The sequence below is a fragment of the Pseudonaja textilis genome, chromosome 1 (assembly GCF_049901715.1).
Source record: "Pseudonaja textilis isolate UNSWEBS1 chromosome 1, rPseTex1.2, whole genome shotgun sequence".
NCBI lineage: Eukaryota > Metazoa > Chordata > Lepidosauria > Squamata > Elapidae > Pseudonaja > Pseudonaja textilis.
Genome location: NC_141990.1, coordinates 128,784,944 through 128,804,281, shown reverse-complemented (window position 1 = coordinate 128,804,281; position 19,338 = coordinate 128,784,944). Strand labels below are relative to the sequence as shown.

The window sequence follows — 19,338 nt, the reverse complement described above, 5'->3', positions numbered from 1 at the left end:
GCCGTTTGGTTGAATGGTGCGGGTGGCGAGTTGCTGCCGGCCATCTTGTTGGGTGGTCAGTCCTGGTCGCCACATGCTCGACTGGTCTCCTAGTCTCAGGATCCCACCATCGCCAGTGTTTGATCGCGGGAAAGAGACTTAAGACCAATGTGACTTTCAGCTCTTTATTACTTTGTTAAGTCCTGTTCAAGATCTCGGAGCTGTGGCAACCCTTCTTATAAGGATTTCCCGCGGCTCGCAACCAATGACGGCTCTTTGAATCTCCCATGATCGGCTGTGCCAATCGTGGGCAATTCTTAGTGAACCAATTCCCAACAGGTTATTTGAACCAATCACCATACAGTGTCTTTGGACCAATCAGAAGAGGGTATTCCAAGTATGTTAATATGGAACAGGTGGGGGAAAACTGTGCCTGCAGCAGTCAAAAATGGGAAATAGGAGTTGGCAAACCCCAGCACCTGCCCTCATTATCACTACAGTTGCTGCTAAAGCATCACACTGGAGAAAATGGAAAATTTCACTTTAACACTGGATTAGATAAATACAAAGCTAAGCAGGGATAAAAGGAAGGCTGCACCTCGAGGAGTCTCTTGAGAACAATGAAAGACCCAAAATTTGAGGGAATGTATAGATGTAACCTATGATAGTGAATAAAGAGTCCCATCAATATACAAGAGTGTTCTTCCTGAGGATATCAAAGTTCTCAGAATCACTTTCTCTTACTGTCACTGATACTATGAGAGTGACAATAGGTGTTTTGACATCCAGTTTGCTTTCTTCAATTTCTTCATCTTTAGCTGTTTCTTTCCATATTCATTCTTACCTACTTCATTTAGTTTATTTTAGGTTATACCTCTTTGAGGTAAACCACACAAGGAAACCAAAGTTATCACTGCTAATAACAACTTCTATTATAGAGTTACAGTAACAGGATCTTGCAGGTCTGAATGTGCCTCTTGTTCCCCCCTGCCTTTATCTTAAAGAGAACTAGGGAGGGTCAAGTCTGAGATGCTTTGTCAAATTACACCACTGCTTTGACTTAGATTCTCCTATCTGCCCATGGTCATTCTCAAGACTACTCTCACAGCTTATTACACTCTAAGGCTTTAATTTAGCTACATCACAAACACCATTAATGCTCTGAAAGAGCCTCAATAACATGCTGAATGCCATCTTACAGGAGGGGTCCATTATTGGCACTATATCATCCATCATTTTATGATTGATTTATGATTCCTATCAATGTGATGTTCTTGGTAAAATACAGATGGCTTAATATTGCTTTCTAAAATGACTGCTTGCCTCCACCATCTTCCTAGTTTGCTGTAAACAGGTGCCTGCTTGCTTTAGCTGGACAGTGGGGATAACCTTCACACTTTGACATTATATACTCTTACCATCTACTCATAGCATTCATCACTCATCCGTCTCAGGAAGATACACACACACAGCATCACAAGATTTGGGCAATCATGGTATTTAGCAGCAACAACATGAAAATATAAATAGACAAGATTAAGACTGCTAGAAAGTCTCCTTCAATACCTGGGAGAGATTCTTGGAAATCTAAAAGATTGCAGTGAGAAAAAGGTGAGATAAAAAAATGTGCAAGCAACAACCTGATGAGAATTAATTAAATGCAGCTAACCTATGTATGTATATATAGGACTCCACTGGAGAACTCTATGATCAAGTTGAAGAACATATTATTAATTCTCCTTTTCTGTTACCCTTTGCATATGACTGTTTCTTTTTTGCACTATTTTGGAATTTATAAGTATTATTACAGTACATACAGGCTGACAAATTAATGAACATAAACATGGGACACAAATAGATATTCCACAAATACAAAATATAGACTTGGCAGGTTTAAGTTCATGTAGTTGAAACAGCAACAAAGACTTCATGGGGAGCAAGTTTTATCTTTAAGTGAACAATTAATGCCTTGGCACTGAGTATTACCCTGCAATGAAAATTAAGAACACACAAAAAACTTGTAGCTCTAGGCTTGTTTGTTTAGTGTATATGTTCATATACAAATGAATACTTTGTGACAGCAATTATGTATGAAGAAAGAAAAATTAAAGAAAGTAAAACTATAATATATTTTGCCTCCCTGGAATGGTGCATATTTTATATGAATAAATAAACAGAAATCAAGATTAGTGAGTGTTCTAAAAAACTTGGTAGGTTAAGAGGCTAAAGTTCTAAAGCTGAGTTAGCATGCTAATTATAAAGTGGGTATTTTAAATAGTTCAAAATCAACTGGTTTAATTGTATACAAGGGCACAAAGTTGATCATTGAGGTTATTATTGCTAAGTTTCTAAAATGACTTTTAAAACTTTTGTTCAATTATGTCTGATTTTTGGAAATGGCCTGGCTAAATCCTTGCAGTTTTCTTGTTAATGTTTTTCAGAAGTGATTTGCTATTGCCTCCTTTTTAAGGTGGGAGAGAGTGACTGACCCAAAGTCACCCAGCTAGCTTTGTGCCTAAGATGGGACTAGAACTCATGGTTTCCCTGTTTGTAATCTAATGCCTTAACACTACATCAAACTGGCTCTCCAGAGTAATTGATTAGTAAAGGTAAAGGTTCCCCTTGTACATACGTGCTAGTTGTTTCCAGCTCTACGGGGCAATACTGTTACAAAGCTGAAGAGCAAGTGCTGTCCAAAGTCATCTCCAGGGGTGGATTTCTATTGGTTCTGTCCACCTCTGTAGAACCAGTAGCTCTGAAGAGCAGCAGACATAGAGCCAGTTCTATGTCTGCTGATGTTTTTGCCCACCCACTCACCTGGACTCTTACCTGATCTTTATTTCCTGATTTTTCAACTTCAGCTGTTGAATGAGCCACAGCTGCAGTTAAAAAAACAAGAAAAAAGGGCTGTTTCAAAGGCTGCTTCTCTGCAGGAAGCTGCTGATGACAGGTGCGCGGCTCACAGTCTGCAGGGAAGCTCGTAAATCCTAAACCGGTAGTTAACCCTGTCGTATCCCACCCCTTGTTGCTCCATGGTCATGTGGCCGGCATGACTAAATGCTGAAGGTGCACAGAACACTGTTACCTTCTCACCAAAGTGGTCCCTATTTTTCTACTTTCATTTTCACATGCTTTTGAACTGCTAGGCTGGCAGAAGTAATTGATTACTAATAGTATAATTGGGTGGTTTTAATTTAATCTTTCCATTTCTGACCAACTTTATCCATGAAATCTCTCTTCATTTTATACTCATCAACAGACAATAGTGTTAGGGCTAGAGTTATAATGTAATGGGCACATCCTATGCTGATTGGGAGTATGCATAGATTGCAAAAATAATAAATAAGACCTCAAGATAACACCCAAACTAAACCTTTAAAAATTAAAGAATTAAATCAAATTGCTATTTCCTCTCTTACCCTTCTCTTCTTGTGTCTGGGCTGCATAGTTTGCTGTTCAAAGCATCTGTGCTGCATTTGTGTGGTGTACAGAGTTCTTTGAAACCACCAGAACAAAGATGGAATCCCAGTGTAACCCCTGGTTCTATGTATAAGAGGATCATGACAGCTGGGTTGTAAAAGTTCACTCAAAAGTGTTTATTTCATGCCTTTTCATCTTCAAATGTGCTGATTGGAATATCTATGTTATGGCATCTCACTCTGTGCTGAGAACAGAGTATTCTTACCTCAAACCATGTAGAGACTCTTATGATAGATCGCTTTCCTGGTAGCTTTTTATACTTTTATGTAGAGAGAATACCCCCTCTGCAGCTATCACTGTCAAATGTGTGATCTTTTTCTTTTTTTTAAGTAAGCATGTGATGCCTATTTTAGTAAATTTGATAATAGAAATGGATTTCATTGTAAGAAGTTCTGCAACTTTTTTATTTTGAAAAAACAACAACAACCAAATATAAGATTTCCATCCATTTGATTATGGTAGTTTATAAATTTAATACACATATTTTAATAACTTAGAAAGCATGTCTGAAAATCAAAATTGTATTTATTGACCCAAGAGTATTCCAGAGGCACACAACTCCTGATTTGGATCACCTGAGTTGGTAGTAATTTCAGCAGGATATAAAAACTTTTTTTTCCAAATCTCAATTTTAATTTAGAGATTGTTATGTCTAGGATTGGAAAAACAACAACAACATATATATCCTAAATTGACCCTCTATAGATGTTAATTACTCTTTGATTTTCACAAAACATAGTCTTGAAATTCCTGTGATATATACTAAATCTGGGCCATTGCCATCACATTATCACGTATGAAGTTGTATGACTTCTGGTGCCTTGCGGATCATTGAGAAAAGCTCAATGAAAGGCTCAATAAATTTGCTTAGTGTTCACTGCAACAGTTTTGAAATGCAGCTGATAGGTTGCAAAATGTTTGGGAGCAGCACAGATATAGCGGAACATCTCCATTGGAGATTCCAGAGCTTCTGTTACTTGTCCTTTTTTCTCAGGACAATGTTCTCAGTCAGCATCTTGTAGATATCTCTGTAGTGGATGTGAATAGGTACGAGGGCCTGATATATGCTGACTATCATGACACACAGAGCAGAAAATTGTGGGTTGAAATGTCATACTTAGGAAAAAGCAACTGCTTCATACTATGTGCAAATTATAAAGTTGTTACACAACTGCAAATAAGCTTCTCACTACTGAGACAGTTAACATGGTATTATTCAGAATGAATTGTGAGCAGCAAAATGGACATATGTGTCAACTAAAAATACTTCTTTTTAGTTGTCAGCAGAAAAGGAGGGGGAAAGCAGTGCATTCTTTAAGGGTTTCAGATAATCACTTTGGCAACCGAAGTTTCTGGCTAGCAAAATTATTACTGGAGAGCATGACTGATGACTCTTGGCTATGGATGTGTCTCATTGGAGAATATACATCCAGGTCATGGGGAGAAGACCAGGGTCAAGGGAGAAATGAATGATGTCTCGGCTGCAACCGGGAAACACCAACATGTCAACTTCTAATAAATCAATCTTTTTCACTCTGAGAGATGTGGCTAGAGACTTACAATATGAATGGGGGGTGCATGTCGGAGTCCTGAGAGCATGTAGCTTTTGGATGCTCTGGTATATTTTACCTTAGATACCAATATACAATCCACTCATATCTGAGCCCGATCATATCATTGACTTTATTCCAACATATCCAATCCATCTTTTTTCATACTACAAAAACCCTCCTGTTTGTTTGTAACCTTCAAGTGGGCAAAATGGTGCATTATAGAGCAAGCACCATAGGTAAGTGGTTGCTGCTGGGTGGGGGAGTGAGAGAGGAGGTTATGGTGATGTAGGAGAGGCACTGGATGGGCCAGGGAGGATGCATGGGGTGTACAAGAGACACCATGCAGATTGGGGAGGGTGAACAAGGGTGTGATGGAGTGCATGAAAGTGCAGTACAAGTTGGAGGGTGCTAGAGGTGCCATATAGCTTGGGTAAAGTGTGCAAAAGGTGCTGCCATGGGTAAGGAAAATTATGCAGGGGAGTGATGGAGATTGGGGAATGTGAAAAGAGGACAAAGGTTGTGAGAGGATGTGAGAAGGGCACAGAAGGGGAAGGGAGGGTGCACAGAGGTTTGTACTTAATTTTGTAAGCTGATCTTGGAGTCTTAGTGGACAACCAGCTAAATATGAGCCAGCAGTGTGTAGCAGCAACCAAAAAAAGCTAACAGAGGGATATAATCGAGATCAAGGGAGGTACTAATACCACTCTATAAAGCCTTAGTAAGACCACACCTAGACTACTGCATCCAGTTTTGGTCACCACATTATAAAAAAGATGTTGAGACTCTAGAAAAAGTACAGAGAAGAGCAACCAGGATGATTAGGGGACTGGAGGCTAAAACATACAATAAACGGTTGCAGGAACTGGGCTTGGCTAGTCTAGTAAAGAGAAGGACCAGGGGAGACATGATAGCTGTTATGTCCCTGGAACTCTAGGAGTTCCCACTCAGGTCCGTTCATGTTGCGGGGGCAGTTTTCCCCCTCGCTCATTGGTTGGTTCTCCCCAGCAGCCAGCTATAAAAGCAGGCTGCGGGGTCCAACCAGTTGCTGATCGCTGCGAGCCAGTTCCAGGCTTGGCAAGCACGGTCAGTCCTTTATTGTTATAATAAAGTATTTGTTGCACTCATGCTCTGGTTCAGCCTCTCATTACCCAAACTTAACACTGGCGACGAGGATGGGATGGCTACCAGAAGCACAATGCAACCGCTGAATCACTAGCCGCCGATCCGCAGCCAGAGAGAACGATCGGCCGGCGATAGAGCAACGCTGATCCGCAGCCAGAGAGAGCGGTCAGCAAGCAACGAGAGCGAACGCTGATCCGCCGCCAGAGAAAGCGGTCAGCAAGCAACGAGAGCGAACGCTGATCCGCAGCCAGAGAAAGCGGTCAGCCAGCAACGAAAGTGAGAAGCGTCTGTAGCCGCTTGTTAGCCTAGCTACAGGAAAAGTGAAGCGCTGCGAGCCGCAGCCGCTCGTTTCTTTAGGCGCGAAATTCAAACGGCTGTCATTTGAATTTCAAACCTAAAAAGTACAGCGCGGTGCTGTAAGTCAAGTCACTGATGCCCACGCACGCACGAATTTCAAAACGCTGCCAATGGCCGGCAGCCTAACCTCGTGTTTTAGCCCAGAGAGAGAGAGAGGATTGTGAAAAAGCCTCTCCAGAGCTGAAGTCACTTGCCTGCCACAGGCACTAGAACCCTTCTGCTGCTGCCCCAGAGAGATTTTTTCCCACAGATTGTACAACCGATTTCCTCACTATGAATTCCAATCCAGTCTTCCCAGCGTTCAAACCGGATGAGGAGAAGTGGGAGTCATACAAGAACCGCTTTAACCATTACATCGACGCAATTGGGCTGGCTGATGCAGGGGAGCACCGGAAAAAATCATATTTCCTGATCTACTGTGGAGCCATCGTCTTTGACACTGCCACAGCACTCGTGGCTCCACGTGAGTTAAAAAAATGTTCCATGGTCTGAACTGTTAGAAATCCTTACTAACCACTATTTTCCCAGACCTTCACAGATTGCCAGGCGATTCACCTTCCGTATGAGGAAGCAATCAGACAAAGAGACCATCAATCAGTACATGGCCGCCCTCAGGACCGCAGCACTCCATTGTGGGTTTGGAACCTACCTGGAGGACATGCTCCTCGATCAGCTAGTCTGCGGAGTCAGGGATCTCCACCTCCAAAGGCGCCTACTCGCTAAGAAGGACCTCAACCTCGCACAAGCCGTCAAGGAGGCCCTGGCAGCAGAGCTGGCAGCACACTCAGCCACCGAAATCCATGGTCCAACTTCCAAGCTAATGACAGTTCCAGTCCACTCCGAGGAGGTGGTATTAGAGGAAGCCCCTAGTGATGAAGCCGACATCCACCGCCTCACCAACGCCAGGCATCCGCAGGTAGGAGCCAAGCAAGAAAGCATCAGTCCACCCAAGCACATCACCCTGTGCCTATCCTGTGGTGGATCTCATCCGAGGGCCACCTGCAAATTCAAAGGAGCCACCTGCAACATCTGCCACAAAAAGGGGCACATCGCGAGAGTCTGTCAAGCCTCTCAAAACTCGGCACAAAGGCACCCTCCCTTCTCACATTCTGGACCTCAGAGGCAAGTATTGAACTGTCGCACTCACCACCATGCCAAGCACACTTGCCATACCATTAGTAAAATCTCTCTCTCCGTTTTGTTAGAAGGTAAACCGTGTCGCATGGAGGTTGACACAGGGTCAGCGCTCTCAATTATCTCGTGGAGCACCCTCAAGAGGCTACAGCCCAGTCTATCAACAAGCCGGCTCCAGAAGTGCCAGTTTAGCCTGAAGGGCTACCAGGGGAAGGACATTCCTGTAATCGGCAGAGGCAAGTTCCTTGTCAATTTTAAAGCTTTCAAAGGTCACCTACCTCTAGTGGTAGTTAACGGCAATCTCCCCACACTCTTGGGGCTCGATTGGTTTCCCTATCTCGGCCTAGGGCTAACAGGAGTCCATGCTGTCTCAACCTCTGACACTGACTCCTTATTCGCTGATTACTCAGATGTATTCAGCGATGAGCTGGGGTGTTATAACGGTACCCCTATCTCATTCTCAGTCGACCCCAGGCAGTCCCAATCAGGCTAAAACCGCGAGAGTCCCATTCGCTATTCGGCCAAAACTAGATGCAGAATTGGATAAATTATTAAAACAAGGGGTCATTGAGCCAACAGATTTCGCCAGATGGGAGACGCCCATTGTCACACCCCTCAAAAAAGACGGTAGCCTGAGAATTTGCTCGGACTACAAGACCACAATTAATAAGTTTTTACAAGTTAGCGCTTACCCAGTGCCCGTCATTCAGCATTTATTACACACTTTTGAACCTGGCAGCATTTTTGCCAAATTGGACATGTCTCAAGCGTATCAACAGTTCCCTGTTGACAACCAAACAGCGGAACTCCAGACCATTGTCACCCACAGGGGTGCTTTCCGGTGCAAGCGTCTCCAATTTGGCGTAAGTGTTGCCCCAGGCATTTTTCAATCCCTCATGGAGCGGATTTTGCAGGGCCTCCCTGGTGTAGTACCCTACTTCGACGACATCTTAGTCTCGGCCAGGGACAGACCCCAACTCTTCCAGAGAGTTCGAGCAGTGTTAGAGAGGTTCAGACAGCATGGCCTCAAATTAAAAAAAGAAAAATGTGCCATTGCCACTAGACAGGTGGACTTTCTGGGTTATAAAATTGACGCCTCAGGCATTCACCCCCTGGAGTCCAAGGTTAAGGCAATTCACGAGGCACCCACTCCAACCTCCAAAACTGAACTGCAAGCCTTCTTGGGGCTATTGAACTTTTACGTGTCCTTCCTGCCCCATAAAGCATCAGTGGCAGAACCCCTGCACAGACTGTTGGATGAAAAATCGCCCTGGCACTGGGGTCACAAAGAAGACTCCGCTTTTCGCGCCGTCAAATCACTATTCACGTCAGAGGCGGTCCTTATTCAGTTCGACCCCAACCTTCCATTAGTGCTAGCAGCAGACGCATCCCCTTTCGGAATTGGGGCAGTATTAAGCCACAGGCTCCCCAATGGCTCCGAGGCTCCCATCGCTTTTTTCTCCAGGACGCTCTCTGCAACAGAGCGCAATTATAGCCAGATCGATAAGGAAGCTCTAGCAGCTGTCGCAGCAGTGAAGAAATTTCACGAATTTCTCTTTGGCCACTTTTTCGAGCTGGTCACGGATCATAAGCCTCTCCTGGGTCTACTAGCTGGGGACAAACAGACCCCTCAAGTCCTCTCCCCTAGAATGACGAGATGGACCCTTTTCCTAGCGGCATACTCGTATAGACTCATACACCGCCCAGGTAAAACATTGTCCCACGCAGACGCCCTCAGCCGCTGCCCCTTGCCAGCTCCAGCTGAAGACCCTGCTCCGGTCCACGCTATCTTTGAGGTCACCCAATTGGACCTCCCCATCACTGCCCTTGACATTGCGGCCAAATCCAAGACTGACACAACGATCGCCCAGGTACTGGACTGGGTGAGGAGGGGGTGGCCGGGCGGTGATGTTGAAAACAAATTTACACCTTTCAAGACCCGCCTGCAGGAATTATCCAGTTTGCAGGGCTGTCTGCTGTGGGGCACTCGAGTGGTCATCCCGACCTAACTGCGTACCCGAGTTCTGGAGGCGTTGCACGAGGGGCACCCTGGCATCATCAGAATGAAGGCATTAGCACGCAGCTACGTATGGTGGCCGGGCCTCGACGAGGACATCATCAGATGGGTAAGCTCCTGCAATCCCTGCCAGGAATCCCGTCCAGCTCCTCCAATTGCCACCCCTACTAAGTGGGAAAGCGCCAGCGCTCCGTGGTCCAGAATTCACATCGACCTAGCTGGCCCATTGCACGGAAAAATGTTCCTAGTGGTCGTGGACTCCTACTCTAAATGGATTGACGTGGCGCAACTATCCACGACCACCACACTAGCGATTACCAAGGTATTAACTCGCCTGTTTGTAACACACGGGCTGCCTGACTCCATTGTTTCCAACAATGGCCCACAGTTCGCATCAGCCGAGTTCAGCCGTTTCGCTGCCAACCTGGGCATCCGCCACATCTTCACGGCCCCATTTCATCCTGCCAGTAACGGATTGGCTGAAAGAGGCGTTAGGACCACTAAAGAAGCCCTAGCTAGGTTCAGCAAGGATGACTGGCACCACAAACTCTCGCGTTTCCTGATGAGCCAGCACTCAACTCCGTGCACAGTCACTAATAAGTCCCCAGCTGAGCTCCTGATGGGCAGACGCCTGAGGACTGTATTGGACAGGCTTCACCCACATTACTGCCCTGACTCTCCCCTCACTTCCACATCGGGGGTTAGGCATTTTGTCTTACAGGAACCCGTATTCGCGAGGAACTTCGCTGGAGACCCTCTGTGGATCCCGGGCGAGATCGTGGCCATCACCGGACCCAGGTCATATCGGGTCAGACTGGAGGACGGCTGAATATGGAGAAGGCACCTGGACCAGCTGCGAAGGCGTCACAGCACCCTCGTCAGCAGTGACTCAGAATTACAGACCGGGGCGAGGCCACAGCATCATCCCCACATCAGCACCAATCCCGGTGACCTGCTTACACCAGCAGCCGATCCAGGGAATCCGAACACGGACAGCGACGTCCAGATGGCTGACCAGTCCGAACCAGTCAACGGGAGCACGTCCCCAGTGACCAGCCCTACGAGTCCCGAGCCAACCCGAACCGAGGGGCGCGTTAGTGACTCCCTACCGATCCTGCCTTCCCCTACAGACTCTGAACTGACAGACAACCCACCAGAGCTGCGCCGTTCTGGGCGCCAGCATAAACCTCCTGCCTACCTCAAAGACTATGCGTGTTCGCATCTGGGGGGAAGGGGTGTTATGTCCCTGGAACTCTAGGAGTTCCCACTCAGGTCCGTTCGTGTTGCGGGGGCGGTTTTCCCCCTCGCTCATTGGTTGGTTCTCCCCAGCAGCCAGCTATAAAAGCAGGCTGCGGGGTCCAACCAGTTGCTGATCGCTGCGAGCCAGTTCCAGGCTTGGCAAGCACGGTCAGTCCTTTATTGTTATAGTAAAGTATTTGTTGCACTCATGCTCTGGTTCAGCCTCTCATTACCCAAACTTAACAATAGCAGTCTTCCAATATTTGAGGGGCTGCCACAGAGAGGAAGGGGTCAAGCTATTTTCTAAAGCACCTGTAGGCCAGATAAGGAATAATGGATGGAAACTGAACAAGGAGAGATTTAACCTGGAAATAAGGTCATATGATCACATTCTGGGTGTTCAGAAACTAGTCCACATTTATACTTCACTGCAGCATTCTGCAGTTCCATGACCATGATTTACATTTTTTTTTTTTTGCAGAAAACCAGTGTTTACTTCTCCGGTTAGAATGCAGTACTGCAGGGCTAACTCAGTGCTCACTCCAGGAGTTCAATCTTGACGGGCTCAGGGTTGACTCAGCTCTCCATCCTTCCAAGGTTGGCAAAATGAGGACCCAAATTGTTGGTGGCAATATACTGACTCTGTAAACCACTTAGAGAGGGCTATAAAGCACTGTAAAGCAGTATATAAGTCTAAATGCTGTAGCTATTTGGCAAAAACCACATATCAAAACAATGGGTTTAACTGAATGACCGTGCATTCACTTCACTATCATGGTGCTTTGCTTAATGACTGCTCCAGAAAGCAGTTAACTCAACTGCTTCACAGTCAGTCATATGATGATCCGCTTTATAATTCTCATACTTATAACCGTAATGAATTGATTCTATTATGGTCATAAGATGATGACTACCTATAGAGGTTATGCAGATATTGTTTACCTACACTAGTGTTTTCTGACTATTGCCTTCCCACAAGGCAGCAAAAATCTGGCCCCATTAACACTGCTGTTGGGCCCAAACTATTTCTTTTAAGGCAAAAAAAAAATCTGCTAGAAGCAATTACACACACACAAACACACACATACATTATACACATACATATACAAATGTACACATACATACATAGACACATACATTCATATATGTATGTGCATTAGGAAATCACAGAAATTACAATTTATAAATACACTGCATTTTCTAAAAAAAAATGCAGTACTGTATGAGTTGTTAATAATTCCAGTTAACTTGAAAAAAAATATTAGGTTTAGATCTCAAATAAAATAAAGCTAAGAATATTATTCAAAATCAAGTTGTATGGATTCCATTCATGGCATAACCTAATTCAAAATTTTGCCAAGAAAATGTAGCGATGTGTGTTTTAGCAATTGAGTCACAAATCTAGCTGTCTCCTAAAATAACAGAGAAATAAGTACTTTCAATTTTGTGAACATTATGATAAAGCATACAAAGCAGAGACTCAAGAAGTGTTCATATTTGCAGAGCAGGAATGGTAAACATTTGGCAAGTTCCAAGAAGATGATATACAAGTTTAAGCTACTGTTTTGACATTTCATTTCTACACTGAGGCAAATATATGAGTCTTAAAACAACAAAACCCACAAAAGTCTCATAGACTTGCAAGAGATTTGAGAAATGCAATAGATTCAAGAAAAATAGCTGATACTGAAATTTAAAGCAATTATGATAACAAATTCTGCTTTTGTAAAAGCGATCCCATTTGTCTTAGATTTGATTCTGTTCTGCTACATATTCAGGGGATGGACTTACAGCAAGGGTAAATAATAAGAAGCAAATGTTGCAAAAATAATTCCAGGTATAATTTCTAACACAAATATGAAAATAAGAAACTCACTCATTCTTCTATCTAACTGGGGTAAAAAAAAACCTGCTAATGGCTCAGCTAACCTTTCCCGTTTTTTCTTGAAGATGTCAGGAGTTGAATTTGGGGTTATTTATATAAGAACATATGCTTTGTATATACTGAAGTATGGCTGAATGTATATGAACCAAACACAAAAAGGTTAAATCATGCCTTTGGTATTTCCACGTGCAACTTTCCAAAACAGGAAAATATACCCATCCTTTGTGCTATGAGAATGTAGACATCCTTAAGCTATGATAATGAAAGAAATATGCAAACTTTATTTCAGATGCTAATTACAGGTGTCTTCCTTCTTGCATTCAATCACAGTAGTCAAAATTCTCTCATGGATGTAGCATAGGGTTGATACTGGGAAGAGAGCTAGAATCAATAGGAACTTTAGCTTGTCCCCAGTCTAGTGCCTGGTGTGATGGTGCTGTTAGTAGCTATGAATCCTATTGTCCCACTCCTCAGAGAAGAGAATCTTATGACTTTAGGGACCAAAACATTTTTTTTCCTAGGGAACTGGGCAGAAATAGCCTAACATGCTACCTTTTCTCCTCTGCTTCCTTGCAAGTAATTACTGTGTAAATCTTATCACAACTGTGTTGGGTGTATTAAAAAGAAGAGTACAGAGCCTTGTAATCAAAGACTAATGATAAGTACAATTTAGCCTAAATTTAGCCTATTTAGCCTAAAGTTAGGCTAAATAGGCTGAGTTTTTCTCTCTTTCTGTTTCTCCTTGCTGGCTATTTTTTTTTTAATGTCTGGTGCAGTGGTTCTCAATCTGTGATCTGCAGAACCAGAGGGGGGCTATGATGTTGTCACAAGGGGTCCATGAAGGCTTAAAGAACTGTTATGATTTAAATATAGAGTTAAGTCTTGGGGGTTTGTGGTCCATGGCCACAAAAGGTATTTAGAGGGAGGTCTGTGGTGAAGAAAGGGTTGAGAACCATTGGGTTAGGGCACACAAAATCTCTCTGATCTGCTTTTACATGCAAAGGGAAACAACATACGTTTGATAAATGAAGGTGAATGATTGCTAAACAATTTTGACCGTGGTGCTTGCTATGGCTGTTTCTGGGATGGCATCTTTCAAGAAGAGATTGGACTGTGATCTGTCAGAAATGGTGTAGTCTCCTGCTTGGGCGGGGGTTGGACTAGATGACCTACAAGGTCCCTTCCAACTCTGATTATCTGTTATCTGTTAAGAATGAAGTCAATAATAAAAAAGAAAGCTTTCAAAAGCACTATATTTTCAAAGCAAGTCAACAAACTAAATATCTAATCCTTCACTTGTTTTCTTGTCATTATACCTTACTTAGTCTGAGGACATTCAAATTCCATTTCTGTTTAGTGAAATTTTGCTTCCTAAGCTGGCTTATTTCAGGCATTAAAACATACTTTTCCTACCTGCTTAATCTATAAAACGCCACATACTGTTAGGATAATTACGAGCTTTTCTCTCTCTCTCTCTCTCCCCCCGCCCCTCTTTTTAAACCTACTGAAAAAGAAGTGTGAAATCACATATATTTAGGAATAACACAATGAACATCCTACCTGGTCCGAGGCAGAACAGCATTTATTTGCCATCTTCATCTGTAAAAAAGAATAGAAAAAGGTAATAATACAAAATAATGGAAATTATATTGTCATTTACAAGTTTTATTCATAATTGCATGGCTCTCGTAGTAACCATGTGATCCCAGGAAAATATGTTAGTGAATTGAGGAGGCATCAACAGGATGCAGCACATTCATTACAACATGTTATTTCCTAAATTGAAATGTGCCACAGTCAGAGTAAGTAGTAGATTCATAGTCTACTTTTACCACAGTTGTTCAGGGAGGCACATTTAACATAAGTTCCTGCATTCCCCCTGCCCCTCAGAAATAACACTGTAGATGGGCTGGGCTGAGATTGACCGGCCCCAAATCCTCATTAAGCTTCTACCATGGAGGATAAATTTGAGTCTCTGAGATCCTTGTCCACTACTTAAATAATGCAATGCAGCATTATTTAAGTAAGCAATGGCTCTTTGGCTCTGAGTAAAATCAGAATGCTGCACCTGGATAGCAGAACACAGTTCCTAAGCAACTCCATTTTAACTGAAACAGTTGAGAGCAATCAAATAACTAGGGAGTAGATTGACCCCTTCAATGTTTCACTGCTGTTGTGGATAGTTTCCTCCATTGGACTGAGGGAGCTCCTGCCAATCATACTTGAAAAGGAACTTATTTGAATCAAAATAGGATGCAATTTTCAAAAGAAAAATACAGTACACAGAATAAGCAAGCAGTATCAACCCCATCGGCAACCACAGTGATTTTGTAATGATTGGCAGGTTGTAGTAAATAAGCAGATAAGTATCTCTACTTAGTAAAGATTTTAAAAGCAGGCTGACCTGTGCAAGGAGCCATAGAAATCATTTCATTCAATATCTCTAGGAAGCTGGCATGCTCATATCTATGTGGCTGTTTAAAGGAATCCAATAAAGCCCATGAGTTTCATATTTGGTCTTGGTTCTATGGTTTGTGGGCACAATGTTTACCTTTTGCTATATCCCTTCATACAAATCATAAGTGGAAAAATACTTCATAATTTAGTACAGGCAGTAACCATATTTTTAAGCATTTATTTGTACTGACCTTTCTATAGATAAGTTATGATGCAACTCTTTAACTTATTATGGCTCTTAATAGCACACAAACAAAATTAACTTTAATAACTTGACTTCCCTTAAAAGGATACATTAATCTATCTACTGTAAATCTGAATTGCTTCAACTATGTTTATGCTTGAGTGTAAGTCTGTTCATTAAATATTTAAACAAATCTGGTATTTTTAAATGCAAGAATCTGAATTTTAATTAATGCAATACTTCTGATGTGCAACGTTTGAGCCAAGAACCATACTGTAAGATCTGGAAAAGAATGGAATCCAAAGAGAAACTCTTGTTTGATTTGCACTATAGACTAGGAAATCCAGCTTAGATCAACTAATCTAAAATGCATGTCAATGAAATTCTCTACTGCCTTGGTTCCTCCAAGGCTACTATATACTGTCCGTGCTAATAAATCAGGCCCTGAAAGAAAAGCAGGATATAATTCTAATAAAACAAAAAGAGTTGTTAAATACTACCATTGATAAATTTATCTTATATAGTCATAATTTTTTTAGCTAACAAATTACAGATTGATTTAATTATTTGTTTGTGAAATCAATTCATCAGAGGGTTTTCTTAGTGCCATGCAAGCTGAAGCTATACAATAAAATGATCACAATATCTAGACAAAATGGACTGCAACACAGAACTCTACAATAAAAGTATTTTAACAGGTGTTTCAGAGCAATCCTTGCTGAAAATACCATCATATAAAAGTAAAACCTACACTGCATATTGTTAGGAATATAAGTCACCTAACAGGTATTTGGGTTAGAAATATATAAACCAGGATAGACGTTTTAATACTGTCTCTTTAAGGGAATGCAAGAGCATGCAATTGGGTGTGGTTTCTCAAACAGCCATAAGATGGAGCCAGAAACCTGGTTTGTTTTAGTCTTAGTCTCAGAAGAGTGTGTGTCTGAGTGAGTATCTCTATTTCCTTTTGTTGGAAAGTATTGCCGTTCCTCCATTTTTCCTCATTGACTGATATTACTGGATTTAATGTAAGGCTGATACTGAACTGTTCCCTGGATTAAAAAAACTGACTGATTTAACTGTGAATGACTTTGGACTGCCTATTTTGAACTTTGCTTAAACCTTTATTGAAAGTAAAACCCTACATTTACTGTAGAGTGTATCTGTGTGCTGTATGTGTATTATTCAAACACTACTCTCAAACACGTCTCCCTGTATGCACTCATTCTCCTAACGGGGAATTAGCTCAACACATATGAAATTACTGACTTTACAATTCTCTGGGTTGTTAACCATAAAGTGTCAAAAGAAACACTGTAAGATATTTTCACAGGCTATATATATAAATACAAAAAAGAGCAAACAAAACTTGATTCTGAGTAGTAGTAGTAATAGGGTTAGAAGCTGCCCAGAATGACAATGTAAGTTTTTAAAAAAAATTCAAGATAAATAAGGAACAAGTAAAAAATAGAGAACAAGATAGCAAAAGAAGTATATATCTTACACAGATATATTTGGAAGTATGTCCCATATATCAAACATGCCACCATTGTAGAAGAAGTTGCCTTTGTCTTACAATTGTATATTATGACAATGATTAACATGTTAATTTAAAAACTTAGATTAAGAACTGCTTTTTTTACAGCAAATAAAAATTAAAAATACGTTCTTCTGTCATTGTCAAATGCACATTCCCATCCTAACTGATTTATGCTCTACAAACTTCACTGAAAGCTACACTGGAGGTAGGAGTGAAGGAGGGTCTCTAATAAAGAAAATCTTCTTAACAAGTCACATTTGGCTTGGGAGGAAAATTATTTATTCAAATATAAATATTTATATCTTATTAAATATATTTTTATATAATATAAATATATATTGATTATCTGTGGGTACTATTGATACTTCAGACAATGTCTGTTTTGCTTTGTTTGGGAATGGGATTTTCTATATTGTAGGTAAACTATGTGTTAGACATGTGTTAGACATTGAACTTTTGCCACCCTGATATCAAAATGTAGAAGAGGAACCAATTTTAGATTTTCTAGAATTCTTCTGGATATTTCTTTAAAAATACTATTGTTCCTTTAACCCTTAAATTTAGTCAGCTGACCTCTGCCTTAAAAAAAACCTTCATTTCCCAAAAAAGAAATGTAGTGAAGTTTCTGATAAGCAGTACTGACAATAAAGAAGCTTGGAGCAATAGCTCCTTTATAAATAATGAACTACACCAGAATGCTGCATTCATATTAATCAGCTGGGCAATTTCTCTCAAAGAAAAAGTTTTTAGCTCAAACTGGGCAGGAATTCAGGCTGATGTGGCTCATTAAAAAGGATTCCCTACAGATTGATTTTTACTATACATAGTATTTCTCCTGCATCACTGTTCTATCTTTCTTATTCAGCTATTTCAACTTTTTCACCACGAAAATAGTCAGAGCAATCTGGTTACAACAGAGCAATACGCGAGAGGTTCCCAGTTCCCAGTGGCGCAATCAGAATAAAAATTACACCAAATGCATTTGGAAATGAAACCTTTTTGAAAGGCACAAGCCTTATGCTTCAAACCTATTTTTAGAAATATATTGTGTTCTAATACTTCTCAGTGAATAAGGTCATAGGTAACTGATGACCCAATTCATGAAAATCCTTTCTTTAAAAAAATAATAATAATGATACTGAAAACACATATGGCATTTGGCAACAAATTGCATTGGAATCAATGGGATCTGCTCTTGTTTAAGCACAGGCAAGTTCAAACTAGGATCACACGATAATGAAAAATAAATGCAATTTGATTTGATTGTGTCCCTCAAGTACCAGTCATACTCCTCAATGAAAAATTATGTTGCTACGAAAGAGAACTCAGATCAAAGCCCTCTTTAACATAGCACCCGAGATGCCTTTAAGAAGCTCCTAAAGGAAGGCGCAATTTTGGTTCCGATAACATAATTCTGTTTTCTGAGGTCACCCAGCTCAAGGTATATATATATAAATCTGCCCTTAAGACAGATTTGTGGAATTTTCCACCATCTGTGAAACAGAAAGGCATGGGCTTTCAATCCGAAACAGTCTGGCTAACTACTGTCTTTTGTTCATGTGTCTTACTTTTCGATGGAAAAAGTTTTTCCTTGCCAGAAGTGCAAAGTCCAAAAGAATCCAAAATGATTGATATGCTGTTCTTGAACTCACAGGCTCTTGGAGAGAGAGAAAAGCTACATGTACATGGAGCTGCTGCCTGTGCTGAAAAGAGCAACACTGGTTTTGTCCACATGGTTTATTGTTCTCGCCAGATTCTTTGAGAGGAGCTGCTGCTCTTTCAAGTCATCATTAAACATCTCTGTAGATCGTCAATTTTCGTAGGCTCTTTCTCCATCTATGACATTTCGTTCAATGTTTTTCTCATTTAGCCTTACCTACGTTTGAATAATTAGGACACAGGTATGCCCTTGTTCCTATTGCAGTCTAAAGAATTAAGCAAATTTTACTTGGAATAAGAAAGGAGAACATTTTGCCAGCAGGTGCTGACAGTTTGGCAGGCAGCCAAGGATACACCATATGCTGCTTCCCATTCTGAAAATTCAGTATTACAAAATTGTCACACAGTAGTCCCCCAGGAACCCTGTTGTGCTAGCCATTCTACAAGATGCAGCTATTCAGTCCCACAGCTAGAGCAGCTGTTCCTTCTTTAGAGAGGGTGTGGGATTATTTATTAATCCCATTTTATTCAGTGGCTAAAGAGCCTTGCTCCCAATGTATTCAACTAAGCAGTGTATGACATGCTTTAAACAAAACCCAAGCAATCTGCAGTCTACAGGAGGGCTGGCTTTGCTAATGTAAATACTTACATTCCAACTACAAATGTTACAAACAGAAAATATGGGATGTAGCACGGTAGCTAATTATTTGAATAAAAAATGGCTTCTCCCAA

General features: G+C 41.5%; 1 protein-coding gene across 1 annotated transcript in view; it reads right to left on the bottom strand.

Moving 5' to 3' along the window:
• Window positions 1–19,338, bottom strand: part of SNTG2 (syntrophin gamma 2) — a 180,892-nt gene that overhangs the window by 70,640 nt on the left and 90,914 nt on the right. Inside the window, exon 11 of the mRNA XM_026726560.2 lies at window positions 14,327–14,365. Coding sequence (XP_026582345.2) covers window positions 14,327–14,365 — 39 coding nt within the window. The remainder of the gene's footprint in view (window positions 1–14,326; window positions 14,366–19,338) is intronic.